The sequence below is a fragment of the Notamacropus eugenii genome, chromosome 2 (assembly GCF_028372415.1).
Source record: "Notamacropus eugenii isolate mMacEug1 chromosome 2, mMacEug1.pri_v2, whole genome shotgun sequence".
Classification (NCBI taxonomy): Eukaryota; Metazoa; Chordata; class Mammalia; order Diprotodontia; family Macropodidae; genus Notamacropus; species Notamacropus eugenii.
Window position 1 is genome coordinate 67,672,677 of NC_092873.1, and position 21,036 is coordinate 67,693,712.

Below are 21,036 nucleotides of genomic sequence, written 5' to 3' on the forward strand. Positions count from 1 at the left end.
AAAACTTCAAACAAACTTTACCTCGGGCTTTGGTAAAGTTATCTCGAATTACCGCCTTCCCACACCACAGGAATCTTTCAGGTGCTGTGGCTGGGGTACACACCTGACTGCATGCCCTCTAAAGGGTGCTGAGCTAACTGGCCACTCCCCCAAGCACAAGAATAGACTCACAGCATCCTCAAGTGGTGGAGAGAACGGTCATTTTGCTCCAGCCAAGGGCCCTTATCAAACTTGACATAGTCAATATCTTCCAAAACCTAAAAGAGAAAATAACATCACATGTTAAACTGGGTTCAACTCAACAAATAAGTATTAAGAGCCTATTAAGGACAAGGCCCTAGGCCAGTCACACCTACCAGATCAAAGGAGGGGCTCATTGAGGAGGGAAGGAACCATCCAGAAACCACCAGAAAGGGAGTTTCCTGTATCCCAGAGAGTACCATTGTTCATCAGTCTGACAGAAGGAGCTGAGTAGCTAATAGTTCTGTTGACACAGGTACATCTTCACCTGATTAATGATGAAGGTCCAAATCCTTCCCTCATTTCTTATGCCCACAATCTTCTCCCTAAGAGCAGATGATCCAGGGGAGCACCTCTGGTGAGGGGACCAGCCAAGTGCTCCAGGGCAGACAAGTCAGACACCTGCCACATCCTTAACCTCAATCTCCTCTTGGGCCCCACATCCCTAGGAGAAGCCAGGCTTCAAGCCTGGTACCCTCAGCATCCTCCAGTTGAGGCCGGGCAATAGCTCCTGTAGTTACTGAAGTCCCAGAAAATTCCTGTCACCAAAGCCCCTGGCACTGTCAAATGGTTCGACATCAGAAACTGCTATCATTTTTCCAGTGGAAATGACATGAAAGAAGAGGCCTGACCATCTGCTTTGCCCCTGCACCCTAACGACCTTTCCATCTGACAGAGCTGGGACTATCCTGGATTTCTAGTGCTCTGCATACAGTAAGTGCTTACTAAATGCTTCACCCATCCCTGTGATAGCCTATTTCCCTAAGAAAATGAGGGTCATCCCAAGGCCTCTAATCTGCATCCACTCTGTCCTACTTACATCTAGTCAAAGATTAGGACAAAACCTCACTCTCACTCCTGCCTCTCCTGCCTCCAGCAAATGGATTTCTCTATTTTCTATCCCCCACAAACACACTCAGGTCTCTGTCTTCTCACTTTCGGTGCCACACCTCTGGAAGAAGTCAGATACCTTCTACAGGGCTCCTTCTGCATCAGCTCTCTCGTCCCTTGTGATCTGGCATCTGTCCACACTTCTCTCCTAAAACTGAGACCTTAGAGATCACCAATAACTTAGTCTTCTCTGGAGCATGACCAATGACCACTCGTATCTCCTCGCCTAACTGGAGGAGCATCACACTCCCCAGAGCTTTCAAGAAGAGGGATGTGACAGTGTCTCTGGTCTCTACCCCAGTGTGCCGACCTTAGCTCCACCCCAACCATACTCAGGCTTAGTCCTTCCATAAAGGCACCAACTAGCAGTAAGTGGATTTCCCAATTACTTTTTAATAAAAACAAAGCAACAGTGCCTAAATGAACTATGAATTCTCTTCAATGACACTGATAATTCTGGTAATCACATGGTCTAGGGCACTGATTGAGAGTCTGATCTGGGCCAGGCCATTTACAAGTGGGACTCAGGTTTGGAATCATCCAATCCAAGCCAATCCAATAAAAAGGAAGTCAGTCTCTACCTTCAAAGAGCATACAATCTAAGGGAGCAGAGTGGACCAAAGATCAGCTTCCAACCTCTACAGAGGAAGGTTCTGGGAGGAGTTCAGAGGGCAGAAGAGACTGAGGGAGGCAGGATCAGTCCAGGTTTGAGTCAGCCTCAAGGTGGGGAGTTTAGAGGTGATGAGCCTGATCTGGAAGAGGAGGGGCAGCAGGGGCAAGAGTAGAAAGAGAGAGTATGCTTCTATATGTGCTGGTCCTCCCAAGCACTCTGTGAGGGAGGCACTATTTAGAGTAGCCACATGCTGCAGATGAAGAAATAGAATTATCTGATATTCAAGTATTTAAAAGGTGAACCCAGAACTCAATCACAAAAGTCAAAATTAAAAGTTTTCAAGGATGACTGAAAGCAAAAACTTCTCCATCTATTTTAACCCTTACCTTGTCCACATCCTTTGCTTCCTTTGCTGTATATTGTAAAATCTCACAATTTTTACTGTGAAAAAAAAAATCAGACAAATTCAGTTCAATTCAAACCCTTTCCAATCTCCCACAAAAACACTGATGATATGCAACTTCTCCTCTGATTCAGGAGTGAGCCCAGTGCCAGGCCCAGAACGCAAGTCCCCAGCTGGCAAACAGGAAAACCGCCTGGACCCTCTGCCAGTGAGCTCTCTCCTCTCCCACCTCCTTTACTATGTGTCTAAGCTTAAGGACCTTCTCTTGGTCCTCAGGTTTTCCTGCCTGTCCTCCTGCCAAGCAACTAGACTCTCCCCTGGACACTCACTCCTTCCTGAGGTTCGTCCAAAGATCCCTCATCTGGGCATGGGCTGCAGCACAGCGCTGTCCTGGACCCAGTCCTCTGCTCTCCTCCCCTGATGCGCATCAGCACCCATGGACTCTGCTATCATCTCCATGCAGATAACCCTAAATGTGTGGCCTGCATCTGGCCTTCATCTCCCCACTGAACTCCAATCTCACATTCCGACCTACGTATGCCATAGACACCTCAAACTTGTCAGGTCCAAACAGAACTCATCACCTTTCCTCAGATCTATCTTTCCTCATCACACCACTATTCCTGCCGAAAGAAGCACCCAGTTCATGACCTAGGAGTCCCCCTCCACTGCTGGGTCTGGTCCATGCACCACCTCCTCTCTAATTCTGGGTCAGAAGGAGGGGAGAAAGGGCTGCACCATCAGCACGGAAGGGCAGTACAGATGTGTCCCAGGAGAGGACAGCTCATCACATCAGGAAGGCTAAGGGACCTCATCCTCCCACCTCCCACTCACTAATCCCAGAGCCCTTAAGATCCCAGCAACCACACTGGGGAGAGCAGCTCTAGCCCACTGTCCAGACCAAAAATTACAGAAGACAGCTGATGGACTCCATTCTAATGCTTGCTCCCTAGGGTGAGACCTTGGACAGGTCCCCTCTACACTTTCTCTCTCTGGGTTTCAATTTCCTTAATTGTAAAATGTGGGGATCAATCAGTTCGTCCTGCTCTAGGTCTCAGACCCAAGGACCTGCAGTAGCAGAGACTTCCACATCAGAACCTCCCTAGGCTCATGAAATCCCAGGTTTAAACCCCCAAACCCTGAAAATGATCTTAATTAAAGCTAAGAAACAGAAAGCAGCAGATATGAGACACATTTTTAACTCTTTCAACACATAGGCAGCATCTTCTACCTCAAAGGCCCTTCCAGGGGCCCAGAACCCCTGCTCAGAATGCCCACAAAATCTTGTACATCTACCTAGGCATACCTCTTCAAATTAGAATTACTGCTTTCATGAGAAAAAGATACATTTGTAGAATTGTGGCTGCTGCACTAACAGTGCTACGGATGACAGCTTTGGAAGCAAACATACACCCAGAGTTTGGGCTGGCTCTTGAAGGCACTACCAGGACACCCATTTTGGGAGGAAGATTCCGAGTTCCAAACACATTTGAGTTCCAAATTGTTAATCATATGATTAATAATTCAGATGACCTATACACTGGGAACAGGCTCCAGCCCTTGGAGACAGAGCCAGGTACTCCCTAATTCCACTCATTTCCTCCATCCCTCCCTTTCTAGCCATATTCCCTCAATCCTGCCTGCACTTCCCTCCATAGGTCTGGTGCCCATGCTGGAAAGCCCTAACCCATGCCTTTTTAACAATAACCCTCTTGGGCATCACACACTGCCAGTAATTACCATACACATCATGGCCACAACCTATTGCATGAATGTGGAGTTGCACTGGCACCCAGAAGAGCATCAGTTGTAACCTTTCTTGGGAAAGCCATGAGTTGGATGGGACGTGAGGGTCCTCTAGGCCCCAAGGGCACCCCTGACCCACAGTGGAGCTTACAGAAAATCCACCTTTGCAGCTCCACCCCAGAACTTAGCTAAAGCTTACTAAAATGTCCAAGAACACCAGCAAAGCAACCCAAATGTCTGCGCTTCAAATGTCAAGCCAACTAGCGCTGGCTCACACCTTCAGCCCAAAAGAAACCAGTGCAACTGTCAAACTGGTCAATTTAAAATGTAAATGGCCCCAGGGTCATTCAGGCCAACAGACAGTAGGTTTCTTGGGAAAAAGCCGGCCTATGAGAGGGCAAGGGCTCAGGGGCATCCATCTGCAAGGCTGGCTTAAATAAGAGATGAGGTGCTATCCAGAGCAGGTGGGCAGGAGGGCAGGTAGGTGAGCAAGCTGCTCAACTGACCTCATTTCTGGAAGGAAGGTCTTCTTGTAGGCATTTTCAATGTCCTGTAGGTAGGTGGTGGTGATCTTCTTTTCATGGGCCTAAAAAAACAAAAGTGAGACAGTGGATGAAGCAGGAAAGCTGATCCATTGGCTATTTGTCCATCCACTCTTTGCCCAGATACACTAGGTGATCTGTTGCTGCTGTCCCATTTACAAAGAAGTATCTCATGGAGCACAGGGAGAAGTTGCAAGGAATGTGAACTCTGGATTAATGGCTTTGTCCTCAGTCATTTGCTAAGCTGCTTGGAATCAGTCTATTAGAGCAGGAAGGAACCAGAGAACCAACCTAGCCCCACCCCGCACCCTCCTGAGCACCAGCCCTGCCACCTCTCAGCATCACACTTAAAGGGCCACTGAAGGATCCCTCCCAGCAGGATGAGCCACGACCACTAGGCACATGCTGGGTGGGCCTTCTCACTGACCCACAAATACAAATATGGGTAGGAGTTTCCTGGGAATGGTCATATAAAGTGGGCCAAGTCTCCCCAGAGGACCATTGTATAAGTGGGAGCTTGTTTTCTATTGCCAACTAGAAGGTGGTGGTATGTTGGGAAACCACAGAACAGATGAAGAAAAGGACTATAAAGTGGAGCAGAGAAGCCCACTTAGTTCCCAGCCACTAAGTGATGTGGTAACCTTACAAGGGGCCTGCCTTTAGGGCCAATCCAGAGTCCATCTCTGCCACAGCAAGTGGACAGAAGGAACATGGAGCCCAAAAGACGGATGTCACCTTTGCATCAGAGCTCCCCTGAGGCCCAGAGAGACCTTCCCAGAATTCAGTCTGCATTCCAACAGAACAGAAAGGCTACAGATTCTCGGCCACCTCACAGACCAGAACATAGAACCCAGTGTAGGAGGATGAAGGGGAAGGGAGAAAGCTAAAATGATGACCCTGTAACTGTCCCTCCTAGCTCTCCACGTGACTGCAAGATGTCTCGCAGTTTAATCCCTCTGGGCCTCAGTCCTTTGAGCCAAAATGAGAGGACTGGACTAGAAGATCTCTGTTGATTCTCTTAAATCTAATATCCTGGAATTCCTTAGAAATAAAAGGATGAGGGACCACCCACCTACTCAATTTCAAGTTACTAAGCCCTAAGGGACAGCAGTGAAATAAGCTAAAAGTCCACACAGCACCATAAGCTCCTCAATGTCATTAAGACAACTCCCAGTGCCTCCCCCCTGGAGGGATCCCCTACCCTCAATGCCAGTGGGTGTTTCTGCAGTCCCCCTGTGCCAAGTGGGCACTTCTCAAAAGTGTGCAAGAATGTGCATAAAAGAACACAATGCTGCTAAATGATTTCTGCATGGTCATGGACATAGAAACAGCAGCAAAGTGAAGTCAGTAAAAGGTTGGCTTACATTTCCTTTCTCCTGAATATTCTTCAGGATCTCAGGAACAGGCACATCAACGTATATAACCAAGTGAGGCGGCAAATACTGTGGGGCTGTGAGACGTTTGATCTCGTTGTAGTGCTCCACGCCTGGGCAAAGGGAAAAAAGTCAACCTGAGAGAAAGAGAAGGCTGTGACTTGGCTCTCCATTTTCCTAATCCTTCCACAGCTAGCACACGAGGCTGAGGACACACAGAATTGGCAAAGGATGACATGATCAGTCATCACCTTGCCATATTCTACAGACAAAGGACATGTAAGTCACGCCCTCTCTGATCAAATTTCCTCAATGGTTTGCAGACTTCAGTGGATGCATGCTTTTGGTCAAGCAAACATACAGTCACCCAAAGAACTAAAGCTTTCTTAAAGAGGAGCTTAGGCTCACCTGAATAACTTAGGGATGCTCTACAACAAGTGCTCAAACATATGCCTTGGAATCTAACATTTTGTGTTTCTATTCTGGTTTTTTAATTCACATAAAGGTACCCCTAACTCTAGAGCTCTGGCTCACAACCTGTCTGCCATGGCCCACAGGAGGCAGAATTCTGGGAAGAGGCCAAGGCAAATCGTTTGATCTCTTTGGGTCTCAGTCTCTTCATCTGTAAAATGAGATGGTCACACTTGTTAGTATCTCTAAGGCACATCTGGCTGTAAAATCCCACCAAGAGGCCTGACCCAGGAAGAGAGGGCTGGCTGTGGAATCAGGAACAGCTGCTTCTGATTTCTATGACTCGAAGGTTCAGGTTCTCATGTGCAAAAAGGTGATGACCCGATTTCACAGGGTTGTTACAAGGCTGCAGAGGGCTTATCAAGTTTTCCAGGGCTAGGTCAGGGGTGGGGAACCTGTGGCCTCAAAGTCATCTAGGTCCTCAGGTGTGGCTTTTGACTGAGTCCAAGTTTTACAGAACTGGTCTGGATTCAGTCAAAGGGCCACACTTGAGGACCTAGGGGGCCACACATGGCTTTGAGGCTGTAGGTTTCCCAGTCCTGGCTAGAGAAACATCAGCTATAGCACTGTCATAGAAAGGTGGCGGGCACCTCTCTTCATTCTGTGTCCTGTGACAATCCCAGAAAAAAGCCTTCCCCAGTCAGAGGAGCTGGACCTTCAAACACGACAAGAAGACCCTTTTCTAGATCTAGGACATTGCCTCATGTAGGAGGCAATGAAGTGGGAGCAACACAGCGACCAGCCTAATCCCAACATGATGAGCCACTCTTGTGAGGTAGGGACCAAGAGAAGGAAAAGAAAACTCTCAAGCCCTTTCTACAAATACAAGAATGGCAGGTCCCTGCTGCCCTGCCAGCTGCCAGCGCACTAGGGGAGTGAAGACAGGGGTGGCAGTGCAGGCAGGGTCCAGAGGCAGATGGCAGAACTTTGGGCCTGGAAGGCAGAAAGGACCCTGGGGAGAGAGTGTGTGACAAGGTGGGGAGGGGCTCTCTGCAGGCCCAGACAGCCCAACGCAGCTCTTTGGACTTTGCCAGCCTGCTCCAGGCCCCAACTCAGAGCCTGGCCTCCTCCAACCCCGAAGCTCCCCCAGTTCTGCCCTTTTTCCCTCCTCACAAAGGAAATAAGAACAAAACTCCCAAAGTGGGTCAGACCCCATATGTGCCTGAACCAAATGGCCCTTCCCATTTCTCTGATTCCTGCTGGGACTGGGCCAGACATTCAATGTGAACATGAGAGTATGAGGCTCTAGCCCAGGGGTCCCTGATGTCGTGGGGCTGTGAAGTGTGAGCACTCCCTTCTCAGGGCCCAGGGTTCAAACACTGTCAAATGACAGTCTTTGACTAAAAACATCCCAGAAACTGGGACGCTATTGGCAACAAGAAAGAAACAGGAGCCAAAAAACTGAGGAGGGCTCGGAGACAGCCAAGAAGTGAAAGCATTCAGCATGCCTGGTCCTCCTGTGATGACTGCTGCAAACATGCCTCCATGGCTGTAGGGATGAGGAAGCTTTCTGAGGATGGTGCCAACTTACACTGTTTTCGGATGAAACCTTGCTTGAACATGGCTTCCATGAACACAAAATCGCTGAAGATTGAGCGCTCCAGAACTACGCCCTGTCCTGTCATCACAAAGAGAGTGGCACTGTTAGGGTCAGTGACCAAGGACAGCCAGCGAGGGTCCCCAGCCTCCCCAGCAGGACGTCTCCAGACTCTTAGGAGTCCAGAGAAGGGGCTGTGAATCCTGGCCCTGACACTTCAGCTTCTCAGTCTGTAAAACGGCAGCCATGACTCTTACCCTAACCCAACCTCCCTCAGCCCCAAAACACTACATACACAAGAAGTACTTGACAATTCCGCCAGAGGAAGAAATGCCTCCCCTAGCGCAGCTCAGCACCTTCTCTGCAAGACCCAGGGTCACCCAAGTCAGCCTGGACCATCCCTTAAGCCACAGAGCTTCTCTGTCACTACCATGGGTCTAAAAGAATGACCTTCTCCCTAACTCCAGCACTGACCACATCTAAGTAGGGGTGACTGTCACCAATAACTAGCCAGCTCTGTCATCATGGGAGGGGTACCATGGCCACCAACAGCATGGAGCTCCCCTCTGGGGGGAAAGCCTGACGCAAAGGGAGGAGTGAATTCACAAAACAAAGTGCCCTTCCAGAAAAAAAGAAGCAGGATGCCTCCCAGGATCCCAAGGACTTCCCTCCTAGCCTATCAAACAGAGGCCCCACCCACGCAGGACATCTTCCCAGTGCCTTCTGTAGTGGATCTATACCTCTGGAATTCTCCCCTCCTGCCTTCTGGAGCAGGTCTATGCCTCTGGAACCTTGCCTTCCATAGTGGGTCTACACCTCTGGACTCCTGCCTCCCATAGCAGGTCTATCCCCCTGGAACCCTCTCCTCCGGCCTTGTCTATGTTCCTCTGTGAGCTCATTAGCAGATTCCCTGGGGCTCCCTGACCTGTGTTCAGCAGGTGTTCCAAGGCATCAGAATACTGCAGAAGGCGGTTAGCGTAGAGCCAGGATTGCAGGCGGTAAGCATTGCCATCATTACTCCTGGGATTGTCATAAAACTTCTCCAAGCTGCAATTGCCGCCCAGCTCTGGACTCAAGATTGTGCCATCGCCTGAGTTTTTCTCTGAGTAATGTATGTCGACTTCAGGAAAGTGCTTCAAACCTGGGGATGGAAGAAATAAAGTCACACTTGGAATATCATTGTCTGGGCAAAGTTACACGTACATATTGTTCACTTAGAAGAAACATAATTTTGAAGTGTCTTGTGAATTTATCACAAACACTCTTGGCAATGAGACTTGGTACACTCTGAGTTCAGCAGTGAAGGGTCTCCCCGCAGACCCCACAGCAGATACACGATGCAAAGAATCAATTCTGAGTGCTGGGATAGCGAGGGGAGCAGCTTGGTCCAGAGACGAGTAAATCTTGGGAATTCGCTCATCCATAGAAAGAATCAGGACGATTCTTTCTAGAAGACAAATGAGGTCATACCTAGCTTTTCTGCTAAATGTTTGGCGAGCTCGCTTTTTCCAGAACGTATGTTGCCATCCACGGTTATCACTTTGCTTTTCTCAGTGAATCTCTTTGTGGTTCTCTCGCCAAGTATGTAAGACAAGGGCCCATAGCGGCGCTTGTGTTGCAAACCTGTATGAATTCCTGCCTGAAAAAAACAACATCCAATGATAAAAAGGTAAATACTCAGGAAGGAATCTCGAATTCCTCAGCTCTGCTTATCCCATTTCAAATCAACATTTATTAAGATCCTGCTACACACACGGCACTACAAGGGAACACCCCCTACCTTCACAGAGGTTTTATACTCTATGGAGAGAGAACTGGCCGATGCATGTATGTGTGTGCGCTTGTACATAACCTTAATTATATTACACATCGCTTCATGAAAAGTAGATTTGAGGTATTAAAAGAAAATGCTTTGGGAGGTCTGAGAGAAAACAGTCTTACTGACTCAGTGGAGGAACTGGCACTGGAGCTGGTCTCAAACATGGATCAGAATTCAGCTGGCCAATCAATCACCAAATACATATTAAGACTGACTATGTGTCGGGAATCGTGCTAAGCACCAGAGACAGGAAGAAAACATGAGAACATTCCCTCTGATGCGTGCTAATCCTGAGGAGAAAGCATGGAAGACCTAGAAAGCAGACCGCCACTCAGCCTCAGCGGCACCCCAGTGCACAGAGCTCCCGGCCTGGGGGCAGGAGGACCTAGGTCCCAATCTGGCCTCAAACCCTTCCCAGCTGGGTGACCCCGGCCCAGTCACTTCAGCCTGCCGGCCTCAGTTTCCTCATCTGTAAGACGGAGAAGGAAATAGCAGACCATTCTTTCATCTCTGCCAAGGAAACACCCCAAGGGGCCCCGAGAATCCGACGCAGCGGAAAGGCGCTGTCCCCGGGGGGAGTGCTGAAGGGAGCCGGAGGTGGTCTGGAGGGTGGGGAGGGGGGCATCCCAAGGGCACAGCGACGGGCAAGCAAAGACCCGGAGAGGGGGTCCGGGGCGGAGGTCAGCAGCCTGTCCTGGGCAGGGGGCCGGGCCCAGGGGGGCGGGGCCGAGGCCAGGAGAGGGGGTCCGGGGCGGAGGTCAGCAGCCTGTCCTGGGCAGGGGGCCGGGCCCAGGGGGCGGGGCCGAGGCCAGGAGAGGGGGTCCGGGGCGGAGGTCAGCAGCCTGTCCTGGGCAGGGGGCCGGGGCCGAGGCCAGGAGAGGGGGTCCGGGGCGGAGGTCAGCAGCCTGTCCTGGGCAGGGGGCCGGGCCCAGGGGGCGGGGCCGAGGCCAGGAGAGGGGGTCCGGGGCGGAGGTCAGCAGCCTGTCCTGGGCAGGGGGCCGGGGCCGAGGCCAGGAGAGGGGGTCCGGGGCGGAGGTCAGCAGCCTGTCCTGGGCAGGGGGCCGGGCCCAGGGGGCGGGGCCGAGGCCAGGAGAGGGGGTCCGGGGCGGAGGTCAGCAGCCTGTCCTGGGCAGGGGGCCGGGGCCGAGGCCAGGAGAGGGGGTCCGGGGCGGAGGTCAGCAGCCTGTCCTGGGCAGGGGGCCGGGGCCGAGGCCAGAAGACGGGGTCCGGGGCGGAGGTCAGCAGCCTGTCCTGAGCAGGGGGCCGGGGCCCGGGCCGAGGTTAGGGAGGCGGGGCCGAGGCCAATGTTTGTAACTTTTTGTCCTAAAAACCTCTCTTCTAAAACGCCTCTTGTCACCCCTCCCCTGGTGTGCAGAACGCTAGTGGTGTTCCCGTTCCCGTCCTCGGGCCTCGAACGCGCAGAGACCACGGCGACACTTACTGGGTTCGGACCGGACCGCAGACTCTGCTCCGCAGTTCTCGGAGCCCGGGGGAGCGGGGAGCCCCCCCCCCCCCCCCGCGGCTGTGCTCCCTGCCCCTTCCCGGGGGACCTTGGTCCTCCGCTGCGCACATCGGAGCCCCCCCCACCCCGAGTGTCCCAAGGCCCTGACACAGGCTCCCGTCCTCCGCCGCCCCGGAGCAACTGAGCGGGGGCCCAAGGTCACCAGGGGCCCGGCCGCACCCGCCCACTCACCGCGTGTGGGGCGCCCACGGCCCCGAGCCCGCGCGCCGACACAGACAGGGACACGGCCCAGGCCGCGCGGGGCCTCAGGAGAACAGCAGCCATCGCGTCCTCACTGCCCAAGGGAGACTTGTCCGGGAAGCGGCCTCTGCTGTCCCAGAGCACCGTGCCTTCCGCTGTCGCCCGGAAGTGACGTAAGAAAGCGCCGCCAGAGGCGGAGCACGAAGTGAAGGAGGGGCGGGGCTGAGAGTAGGGGAAGAGAGAGGCGGGGCTGAGAGCAGGGAAAGGGAGGGGCTAAGAGCAGGGGAGGGGAGGGGCTAAGAGCAGGGGAGGGGAGGGGCTGAGAGCAGGGGAGGGGAAAGGCTAAGAGCAGGGGAGGGGAGGGGAGGGGCTGAGAGCAGGGGAGGGGAACGCTGCTCCCCTGACAGCCGTCCCAATTCCTGGGTGCTGGTTTGGGGTCACCCCGCGTTGCTCCCGACCCTTCCCCATGCCATGCACTCTGGCTTTGCCCATCCTGTGCCCCCTACCTTATTCAGGGATCTGGGCTGGGCAGAGCAGGGCAGGAAAGGTCCCCAATAGCCTGAGCTTTGGTGGGGAGGGCTGAGCCTGCCACCCCCAAACACCTTACCGTCCTTTTCCCCCGTAATTTACCTGTACCTGCCTTCTCACCTCATACATGCCAGTCATCTCTAATGATGGCATCTTACTGAAATGCCAGTCCCACTATGTCAGCATCCCCAGTTGTGCCCAGTGCCAAGGGCACCTTTGTTAAGCGCTATGTGCCAGGGACTCTCTACCTGACCTCTCGTGGTGCACACCTCAGGGCACTGCAGGCTTCAGTGAGGACTAACCAGGAAGGGAGGGAGAAGGGGAGGGCACGGATAGATCACCCAAAGTTCAGGAGGAGTCGCTAGGGCACAGGAGAAGGGGCAGCCTGGAGGGAGTGAGCTGACTGACCCCACCAAGGATTGGAGAACAGTCAATACCCTCACAAGTAGCCTGCCTCATCCTAGGATGCCCAGGCCTGCCAACCCCCAGCACAAAGCCACGGTTGACTGGCTTCCTCGGCTTTCCTGGAAAGGCACAGAGAGCTGGAGAGAAGCGGCAGGCTTAAGGCCACCCTCCGCATCAGAGCTGCTGAAGACTATGGTTCTCCAGGCCCCAGGAAGGATGGAAAAGCTGGGACAGCAGCTTCCTCCAAAACAGATGCGAGTTTGGTCAGAGCTCAGGAACCAGCTGTAGCTACAAGCCAGGTGGGATTGTGCTAAATTGCAAACTTCTGAAGGATTGATCTACTTTGAACCCTGGTTGCATTAGGTGCTGAGGCACGTGGGCTTTTGTACCTCTGGGAACTAAGCCAATGAGGTGCCAAGTTTCAGCACTATGCACCTGGGCTCTCTTACCTTCTGTGCCAAGAAAAATTATCACCAGGGAGCGCTGAGAGGATGAACAAGAAGAAAAAACGTGCGAAGAAAGAGAAGCATGAAGAGAGAAGATGGAGATAAAGAAAATGAGATTGAGAGAAGCAGCAGCAGCAGCAAATCACCTCGCTGGAGGAGGACTGGCCCTGGAGCATGCTGTGTCTGGACCCAGGCAGGCACCGGGAGAGCTTGGAGTGAGCAGTGACACATGGAGCAGGAGCAGAGACCTGCCAACGTGTGGACCCAGGCAGGAGCCAGAGTGGTCAGCCTCCGTAGGAGGCGCCACGGAGCTCAGGACTCAGCCTGGAGGGGAGATGGAGGCAGGAGCAGTGAGAATGCTTTCCTGCCACGCCCCCCTGGGATGGTTTGGGAACCCCCCTCAGGGACCCACCCTGTTGGCTTTGTCACCCAGCTGCCCCTCAGGGCTTGGAATCAGGGGGCTGGAGCAGTGCATGAGAGCACCTGAGAGTGTCAGGTGGGGAGCCTGCAGCAACCACAACGGCAGCATGGAGAGGACACCCCGCCAATTTTGATTGAGGGGAGTGTGCTGTATTCTCTACTACCCCGCCTTGGGAAGTGCTGTTAAGTAAAACCCTGGTCTGGATTCCCCGATTGTATAAACAAGCATTTGGGGATATACTGAGTGCAATGACATATGCAGTGTGCCATGTTACCTACCGAGGGCTACACTATATACTGAAGGATATGTTTGTTTAAGGCCACGTGGCCACTCTGGTAACAAGTTATGTTGTGATATTGTGAATGCTATAGTTTCTTGAGTACAGTTTGGTTTGGAATGAAGTGCTCATTATACTGTATGATTCAACCCTAAATATATTCACAGCAGCTGCCCTCAAGCATGCTGTGTTGGTTGGCTTTCCGCCAGTCTCCTTGGGAAGATGTATGATGTAAACAAGGGGCCTTGGCCAGTGGAGGTGATGGGAAGCCTGCAGAGTCTGCTCCTCCCTGGGATTCCCAGGCCTGGACCCCTTTTCCAGCCAAAGCCCAGCCCTTCTGAACTTCCACCAAAAAATACAGATACAACATTTCTTCAAGTAAGTCATTTTTATTTAGTTGCCAAAATACATTTGGGGGGTAGGGGTTTGGGGTGGGAGAGAAGGATCACAAAGCTTCCTTTGCTCCAGCAAATGGATCATTGGAACACCAAGGCCACAAATTTTAGTGGTCTATTTCCCCTTGAAAAGCAGCAATTTTTTGACTCTCCCATGATGACTTTTCAGAAAAGGAAAGTCAGCCATGACATACCACTCACTGCCCCAAAAGAAAACCAGCTCCAATGAGTCAGAGCAGCAATTGTGACCTTACACTTTAAAGGCACATCCTGAATACCAAACTTGGCACACAGAGGGAAAAAAAGGCAGCAAGATCTGTGGCTTCTCATCAGCAGATCATGTCACAGAAGGGAGACTCAGAGGGCAGTTCAGGAGAAAGTTATAACATGGCACCAGACATAAAGACAGCAAAAAGGAAAACTCCTAAACGTCATTCCCTAGTTAGAAAATCCCAGCATTTACTTCCAACCCCAGAGCCTTCCAGAATGCATGCTGCACATCCTTCATCTTTCCAGTCAAGGGATCACACGTAGACCCAACCTCTTACTAAGCAATCACTGCGTGTAAAGAGGGCCTGTATTACCATGCCAGCCAGAGTTCACAAAGGATGGGCAATCTTGCTTTTCATGGGGTTGCAGGATGGGCAGGCAGGGAAGGGAGGGGGCTCCTCTCCAGTTCCGTATAGGATAAGATGTGCTTTTTAACAAGGGACCCATCTATGATTCCTCTGCTGCTAACTGATCAGCATTGCTTCCCCTTAGTCACACACATCATTCCCATGTCTTATTTTTTACTCTTTAGACCCTCCCCAAAAGGAAGCCCTAAAAGATATTTATGGAGCAGACCAGGCTCAGAATTCCATGGTTTTGCTTGTAAGAATCTTGCCGCCATGCCATGCCAGTGGTTTTACAAGTGTCATGGACATCAGGGATAACATCCCCTTGGAATCGTCCCATCAGCATCATCCCAGGAAAGGGTCTACACCTTGTGGTTTAAATGACCGTTTACTTTATCCATAGCTACCAGCAGTCTTTGCAATACCACGAAAACAACAGGCTTATTTCATACATTCTTTATTTCCCACTCTTCACCAGAAAAGAATGTCAAAACTCAGCCAAGTAGACTGAACACCAAACTACTACTAACTGAGAATATGATCCAAATGAACCAACCAAACAAGAGGCTTAATTGAACTTTGCAAAAGGGCAAGAATGGAGGACAACCAGAGAGACCGAGACCCACAGATCACTACGTGGAAAGCCGCACTGTGGAACACTGGTGGCATCAGTTTTTGACTTCCAGGAGCCAGAAAACGATCCAGCTTATTCTCCAAGTGATGACTCCTGTCTTACTCTATTTTTTTATACATCACTGACTACAGTATCATGACTCTAAGATAAAGGATTACACTAAATTCAAAAGGAAACCATTTAATGTGTAAAAGAAATGTTATTGGAAAAACAGACCAACAGACAGTATAAAGTACAGAAAAAAATCAGTGTTTGGCAGCAATTGATCAGGGCTGCTGCTGCTACTATACTCTGCGCTGGAATCCATCTTAAGGGAGTATCCCAAAAAGTCTGCAGAGACTCTGGGAACAGGACTAAGTAGCCAAGGAGAAGAGGGAGTTAAAGACCAATCCATTGATAGATCGATCAGGTGACAGGTGTGTATTAACTTCCAGTCTTCACTTTGGAAGTTGAGAACGCCAACATCTCAAACTCTCTCTCTCCAAAGCTAAGTGTGTTACAGGGGTCTCTAATAACAGTGAGGTCTCCATCCCAGGCTGGATGCTCACCTCATACCCTTAAAGAGAATGTCATAAAATAGTATATTTGCATACAGTGGGTCATTACTGATAAAGTGCATTTACCTCACCTAAGGCAGAGAAGGATCTCACCACTGGTGAACAAGAGAAGCTTCAGGGGCTTGGGTCTGTCTACACTGCTGGCCAACTTCCTGGTCAGCCAGTCCTCTCCTCAGAGGGAAAAAGCAGTCTCACTGGTTTCCCTGAATGGATGATCATTTCTTTCCCTGAGCTGACTCAGTGAGTAGCCCTGGGTGGATGAACACAGGGTAGGTGTCCCCAGCCATTCTTCCTGCTATGCCTCCTGGGCCCCTACTCACAAGCTTGCCCTCCCTCCCTCCTACTTGCACCTAACACTGAATCATGGTGGTCAGTCAGTGGGTCAGTGACTGGGTGGCTCACAGCTGGCCTCTTGCAAAGCCCTGCTCTGCTACTATCTGAAAACGCCCACATTGATGGAAAGTCCAGCTTCTGGTCTGTGCGGCTTTTCTGGCATGTGTACTTCAGTTTCACTGCTCTCCACGTGGACACTGGTCTGTAGCTGGACAGCTTGGCGCCTGAGACAAAGACACAGACCACCTCTTAGACACTGATGCCCATGTGGCTCCCAGAGGCATCTGCCCAAGATCCTGCTGCCCCTAGCACCCACCTGGCTCCCTCTGAAGACCTCCAGGGCCTTAGCTGCACCCCCCAACCTCACTGCACACACTTCCCTTCCCTCAGTTTTTAAAGGGCTTGTCTTGCCATGATCTGGGAGAAGTTTATAAAAACTGAGTTTAATTAAGCCTCATTATGATCATTACAGGGAACTAAAAGTGAAGAATTCTGATGCCTCCTTGACAATCCCTCTCAAGTAGGATGTCTACCCTGCAAATGATATTCCAGAAATGCCAGCACTGCACCACTTGATCCCCAAATAGTCACTACAATGAAACTTCCCTTCCCCACCACATACAGCATTGTGCAGGAATCTCCATGGACATCTGGCTCCAAGCCAAGGGGCCAGGAGTGCCCCCAGGCTGAGCCCTATTACCTTCTCCTCCTTCCCCCAAAGAGTTTGGTCTGATTCTCTCTTCCAATATCATCTCTTGGGGTACTGAAGTCTCTGTTGTTATCCACCAGGAGGTTCTGTGGATCAAAGTAATGAATAGTTTATTACCTTCCGGTAGAGCCTGGTTGGCGTGAATGGCCCTGTCTAGGGGAAGAAGTACCAGCAGGAGAGGATGGAAGTGTAGAAAGAATAATTACTTTAATTAGAAGAATCCCAAAATCTGAACAAGCTCCATTCTAAAGACAGTTACCTTCAGTCATGTCAGACTTTCCATGACTCCATGTGGGGTTTTCTGGGCAGAGATACTGGAAGGGTTTGCCCTTTCCTTCTCCAGCTCATTTGACAAACATAGGAAACTGAGGCACACAGTTAAGTGACATGCCCAGGGTCACAGAGCTAGGAAGTGTCTGAGGCTGGATTTGAACTCTAGAAGCTAAGAGTTCCTGACTGCCCAGGGCTCTGAGCACTATGGTGACCCTAGCGGTCCCGTATGGAAATTAGATAATATGAAAAATTAACAGGGAATAGTCTTTAGTACCAACATGAAAAAAAGTCTTTGGTCCTACAGAGCCTGAAAGCATCTGCCCCTGGTATCAGGGATGAGCTCAGTTCTTTCCAGTTCTGTCCTTCGGAGGGTAGCATGGCAGTCAAACTGGCTGGACCAACCAGAGCACCAAGTCCTCAGATCCTCACCAGTCACTGCCACTCTAGGGCTCCCTCCCTCATTGTGGCCCCTCTAGCAGGTAGCGGCCTCAGGCATGCCCGACCACCCTCTCTCCTTCTCTGATTGTCACACCTTATTGATCTATTCCTTGCTGCAGAAGTTCTTGGGAGAAAGCTCAATCTCAGAGGTGGGGACCTTGTCCAGGGCCCAAAGTCAGGACTAGAATCCGAGTCTTCCTGACTCAAAGAGCAGCCCTCCTGCCCTCTCTGGCCCCACCCAGCCTGGCCCTCCCTTGTGGCCAAGCCTGTAGGAATCCTGGACCCACTCCTCTTTTCAGACCTGGTCATGAGCAAGGGTCAACTTGGACAATACTTGGGCTATGTGCTAGAAATAAAATGGGGGTGACAAGGTGCCTTTTTCCTCCCAGAACCAATGAATCAGTGTGTGTTCACCTTCACACCAATGACATCTCCATCTTTCAGGTAATAAGGTGCAATCTGCAAGTTCTCCTGCTTTTTCTTCTTTTTCCTCTTGGACACCTGCTGGTCCTATTAACAAGGAAGGCCGGCTGAATTGGTGAAGTGAGCGGGGGCCCACTGGAGGACTCTTCTCACCCTCTCCTGGGCCGCCAAAGGCCCCACTCTATAGCCTGGCCGCTAAGATGACACAAGGCAGTCCCTGCAGAGGAGGAGTGCATCAGTGTGCTCCCCTCCCCAGGCATTACCCAGCTAGAGACGGGCATCCACTCAAACTTCTCAGGAAAGTACTTGGCAATCTCAATGCTGTCTACAGGGAGGCCATAGTGGGCAGCCACAGCTTGCCGCAGGGACGACGCTGTGCACTCATTCTCAGTGTCCCACACAAAGTCCACAGTGGGGTAGTAGGCCCTCTCCCCAGGGATACCCATCTGGATTCTCAGCAGCATGTCCTTGGGGCTGCAAGAGAAGGAGAGCAGAGGTCATTTTTAAAGCTGATTCGAGAATGACAAACAGGACCACTGGGCCAGGGACCAAACACTAAACTCAAAGGGGGGGCCTGCCTTAGCTCCTCACCTCAGTTTTCTTTTCTGCTAAATGGGGATAATACTAACCACCATCTCCCAGGGTGGCAGTGAGGCTCAAGTAAGAAGACAGATGGAGGTCAACTTCACAGTACAGAACCTGGGCCAAAGGGAGTCCAAGCCAGCAGGAGGGCCACCCTCCCCCAACACACCTGACAACACCTGCTTTGACCAGTTAAAAATTCCTCCAGTGGGGGGGAGGGGTGCCCCCAGGCCCACTCATTCTTGGACTCCTAACCTTGGGGCAGGCCCAGCCTTCCCAGTTCCAATATAGCCTGGCCCATCTACTTGCTCACTGCTGGCACTCATGACCTCATACTCTCCCCTCTCCCTGGCTCCTGCACCGCCAATCCCAGGCCCAGATCACCCACAGACTCCTCCAGCCCTTGTCCCTTTTACCACCAATCTTCCATCTGGGGCCACCATGGACAGTGCCCCATTAACCAAGGATGGAGAGAGGGCCAAGAAAGCTCCCCACACATCCTTCTGCATCCTTCACTCCCCATGTACCCAGCTGCCTGGCCTCAGCCTATCTGCCTCTGCCCCCACCTGGTCACTCTCAGTGTGGGCTCTCCTCCTCTCAAGCCTGGATGATGGCTCCCTGCTTGGCCATCCCCTCCAGGTCCTCTCTTCTGTTGTGGGCCTCCATGGGACAGTACCCCCAGCACACAGGACTCCCCTTCCCCTTTTCTTCCTGGCACTCAATGCCCTCCACAGGCTGGTCCCCAGCCAAACCAGTCTACAGGACAGTATCTGAGTTCACGCTACTCCTCCACCAGGAAGCCTATCTTGGCTGGACCCATGGCAGGCATTCCTGCACTCCCCACCACCTTTTGTTTGCGATGCCCTCCCCACTTCTCTGGTCTCTGGCCCACTGGCCATGCTGGGGGCCTCCCCATCACCTGCGTGAGCAGAGAAGACGTATCCACTGTAGAAGATCCCAGAGCCCGCATATGAGTCACACAATCTTTGGTCTGCAGCAAGAGGATCCCAAGGGCTACTCGGAGGGTCACCTGTGGCCTCAGCCCTGCCCATCATTTCACCAGGAATGCCCGCAATGCACGTGCCCATCCTCCTCAGGGAGGCACAAAGAGGCCAGCAAGAGAGGCTGCCCCCTTCCATCTTCCTCCTCCACAAAGGCTCTGCTATCTTCTCCAGACACGGCACAAAGGTCTGTGCCGAGGTCTGTCCTCTCCTGTGCTGTTCCACGTCTGGTCATAACAGCTGACTGTGGCCCAGTGCTGGGTCAGAGGGTCTCAGCTCTCTGGTCTCTTCTTAGCCTGATGCTGCTTCATGTTTCTGCTTTGGACAGTACCCACTGAGCTCGCCATCACGTGATTCCCATACTGGCCACCCGACCATGCCCAAGTGTGCCTTCTGTGAAGCGATCAGCATTTCCTACAGCCAGGGCTGGTCATCTCTCTTCCTCCAAGAGAAACCAAGAGTGTAGAGGCCCAGGGCCGCAGGGTCACTGCGAGCCTTTGGTGCCCATCATTTCTCATGCAGGAGCCACATTCTTTGCTTGCTGCCCCAGTTCATCAGCCAGCACCTAATTCCCGCTAAACACTGGGTTGGTTGACAACGGTCCAACCGGGCTCATTTCTCCAATTCTTCCTCTTGGACGTCCTCAAGTGACACATGTCGCTCGCTCCTTGCTGCTCTTTGGGACCACGGGGGCATAGTGAGGTCCTAGAGGAAGGAGGCTTCCATCTGTGCTACAGTGGATGGCTTTGAAGTCAGAAGGCTTGGGTCCGAATTCCACCTCTGACATTGACTAGTTAGCTGGCCGATGGTGGGCAGTCACTTTGGATGAGGCCTGACCCCCAAATCCCACCATAACAGTCCCTGCCGTGGCCAACAGGAGGAAGACAGGTTCCACGTATTTCGGGTCAGAACCAGAATGGATTCCTCTCATAGAAGCACCAGGACCCACAGGGCCTCTTAGCAGGATGTAACTGATTTGTGAGCCACACCCACAATGGACAACTTGTTTCCAAGGGGAAAAATCCTTTAAATGCCACACTGACTGACTCAGAAAAGAACAAGTGGGCAAAACCTTCTCTTGGGTTGGGGAAAGATGATCACTATCAATTCTGTGAGGGATTCATCTGTCATACGAAAGTGAAGCCAAGTGAACAACATGGTAAAAATGTTAGCACATGCTGAGGTGTGTGTGTGTGTGTGTGTGTGTGTGTGTGTGTGTGTGTGTGTGTGTGTGTGTGTCTGCATGTGCATGTAAGTGTACAGGCATGCATCGAGCATGTATGAATCATGCAGTATACAATGCATTGTCCACACGTGTGTGTGTGTATCACTGTGCATATGTGTGTGCGTGTATATGCACTGGGTGATATGCACGTGTGTGTGCATGTGCATGTGTAAAAGCAGTAGAAATTCTTACCCCAAGGTCTCTCTTTTCTGAAGAGGCTCTATGCATATCTGAGTCCTCCCTCCCACTTTATACTCCCTGGTAAAAAAAAAAAAAAAGAGAGAGAGAGAAATCATGTGAAGTATGGTCACCTCATTTCTGTCCTTCATTCAGTCACTTTAACCACATCAAAGCTGTTGTGCCCCATCAGACCATTAAGCATTCTCCAGTGGACTTCAGCCGGGGCACACAGATGGGTTGATGGTATGGTGAAAC

The 21,036-nt window shown here is 51.6% G+C and overlaps 2 protein-coding genes across 9 annotated transcripts in view; both read right to left on the bottom strand.

The window, feature by feature from the left end:
- Window positions 1-11,634, bottom strand: part of NDUFA10 (NADH:ubiquinone oxidoreductase subunit A10) — a 49,433-nt gene extending 37,799 nt beyond the window's left edge. Inside the window, exons 1-8 of one of the 2 annotated variants that reach the window (XM_072640723.1) lie at window positions 11,329-11,634; window positions 9,287-9,455; window positions 8,742-8,957; window positions 7,811-7,897; window positions 5,800-5,921; window positions 4,400-4,479; window positions 2,131-2,185; window positions 172-257 (exon numbers count right to left, since the gene is read on the bottom strand). In XM_072640723.1, coding sequence (XP_072496824.1) covers window positions 172-257; window positions 2,131-2,185; window positions 4,400-4,479; window positions 5,800-5,921; window positions 7,811-7,897; window positions 8,742-8,957; window positions 9,287-9,455; window positions 11,329-11,421 — 908 coding nt within the window. In that variant the 5' untranslated portion in view covers window positions 11,422-11,634. The remainder of the gene's footprint in view (window positions 1-171; window positions 258-2,130; window positions 2,186-4,399; window positions 4,480-5,799; window positions 5,922-7,810; window positions 7,898-8,741; window positions 8,958-9,286; window positions 9,456-11,328) is intronic. The other variant, XM_072640724.1, reaches the window with a different exon arrangement.
- Window positions 11,635-14,867: 3,233 nt separating this feature from the next.
- Window positions 14,868-21,036, bottom strand: part of USP40 (ubiquitin specific peptidase 40) — a 58,645-nt gene continuing 52,476 nt past the window's right edge. For 5 of the 7 annotated variants that reach the window (XM_072640719.1, XM_072640717.1, XM_072640718.1 and 2 more), the window contains exons 28-32: window positions 20,794-20,859; window positions 18,057-18,267; window positions 17,785-17,880; window positions 16,651-16,745; window positions 14,868-16,174 (exon numbers count right to left, since the gene is read on the bottom strand). In XM_072640719.1, coding sequence (XP_072496820.1) covers window positions 16,051-16,174; window positions 16,651-16,745; window positions 17,785-17,880; window positions 18,057-18,267; window positions 20,794-20,859 — 592 coding nt within the window. In that variant the 3' untranslated portion in view covers window positions 14,868-16,050. Of the gene's footprint in view, window positions 16,175-16,650; window positions 16,746-17,784; window positions 17,881-18,056; window positions 18,268-20,372; window positions 20,501-20,793; window positions 20,860-21,036 lie in introns of those variants that run through there. The other 2 variants (XM_072640720.1, XM_072640721.1) reach the window with 2 other exon arrangements.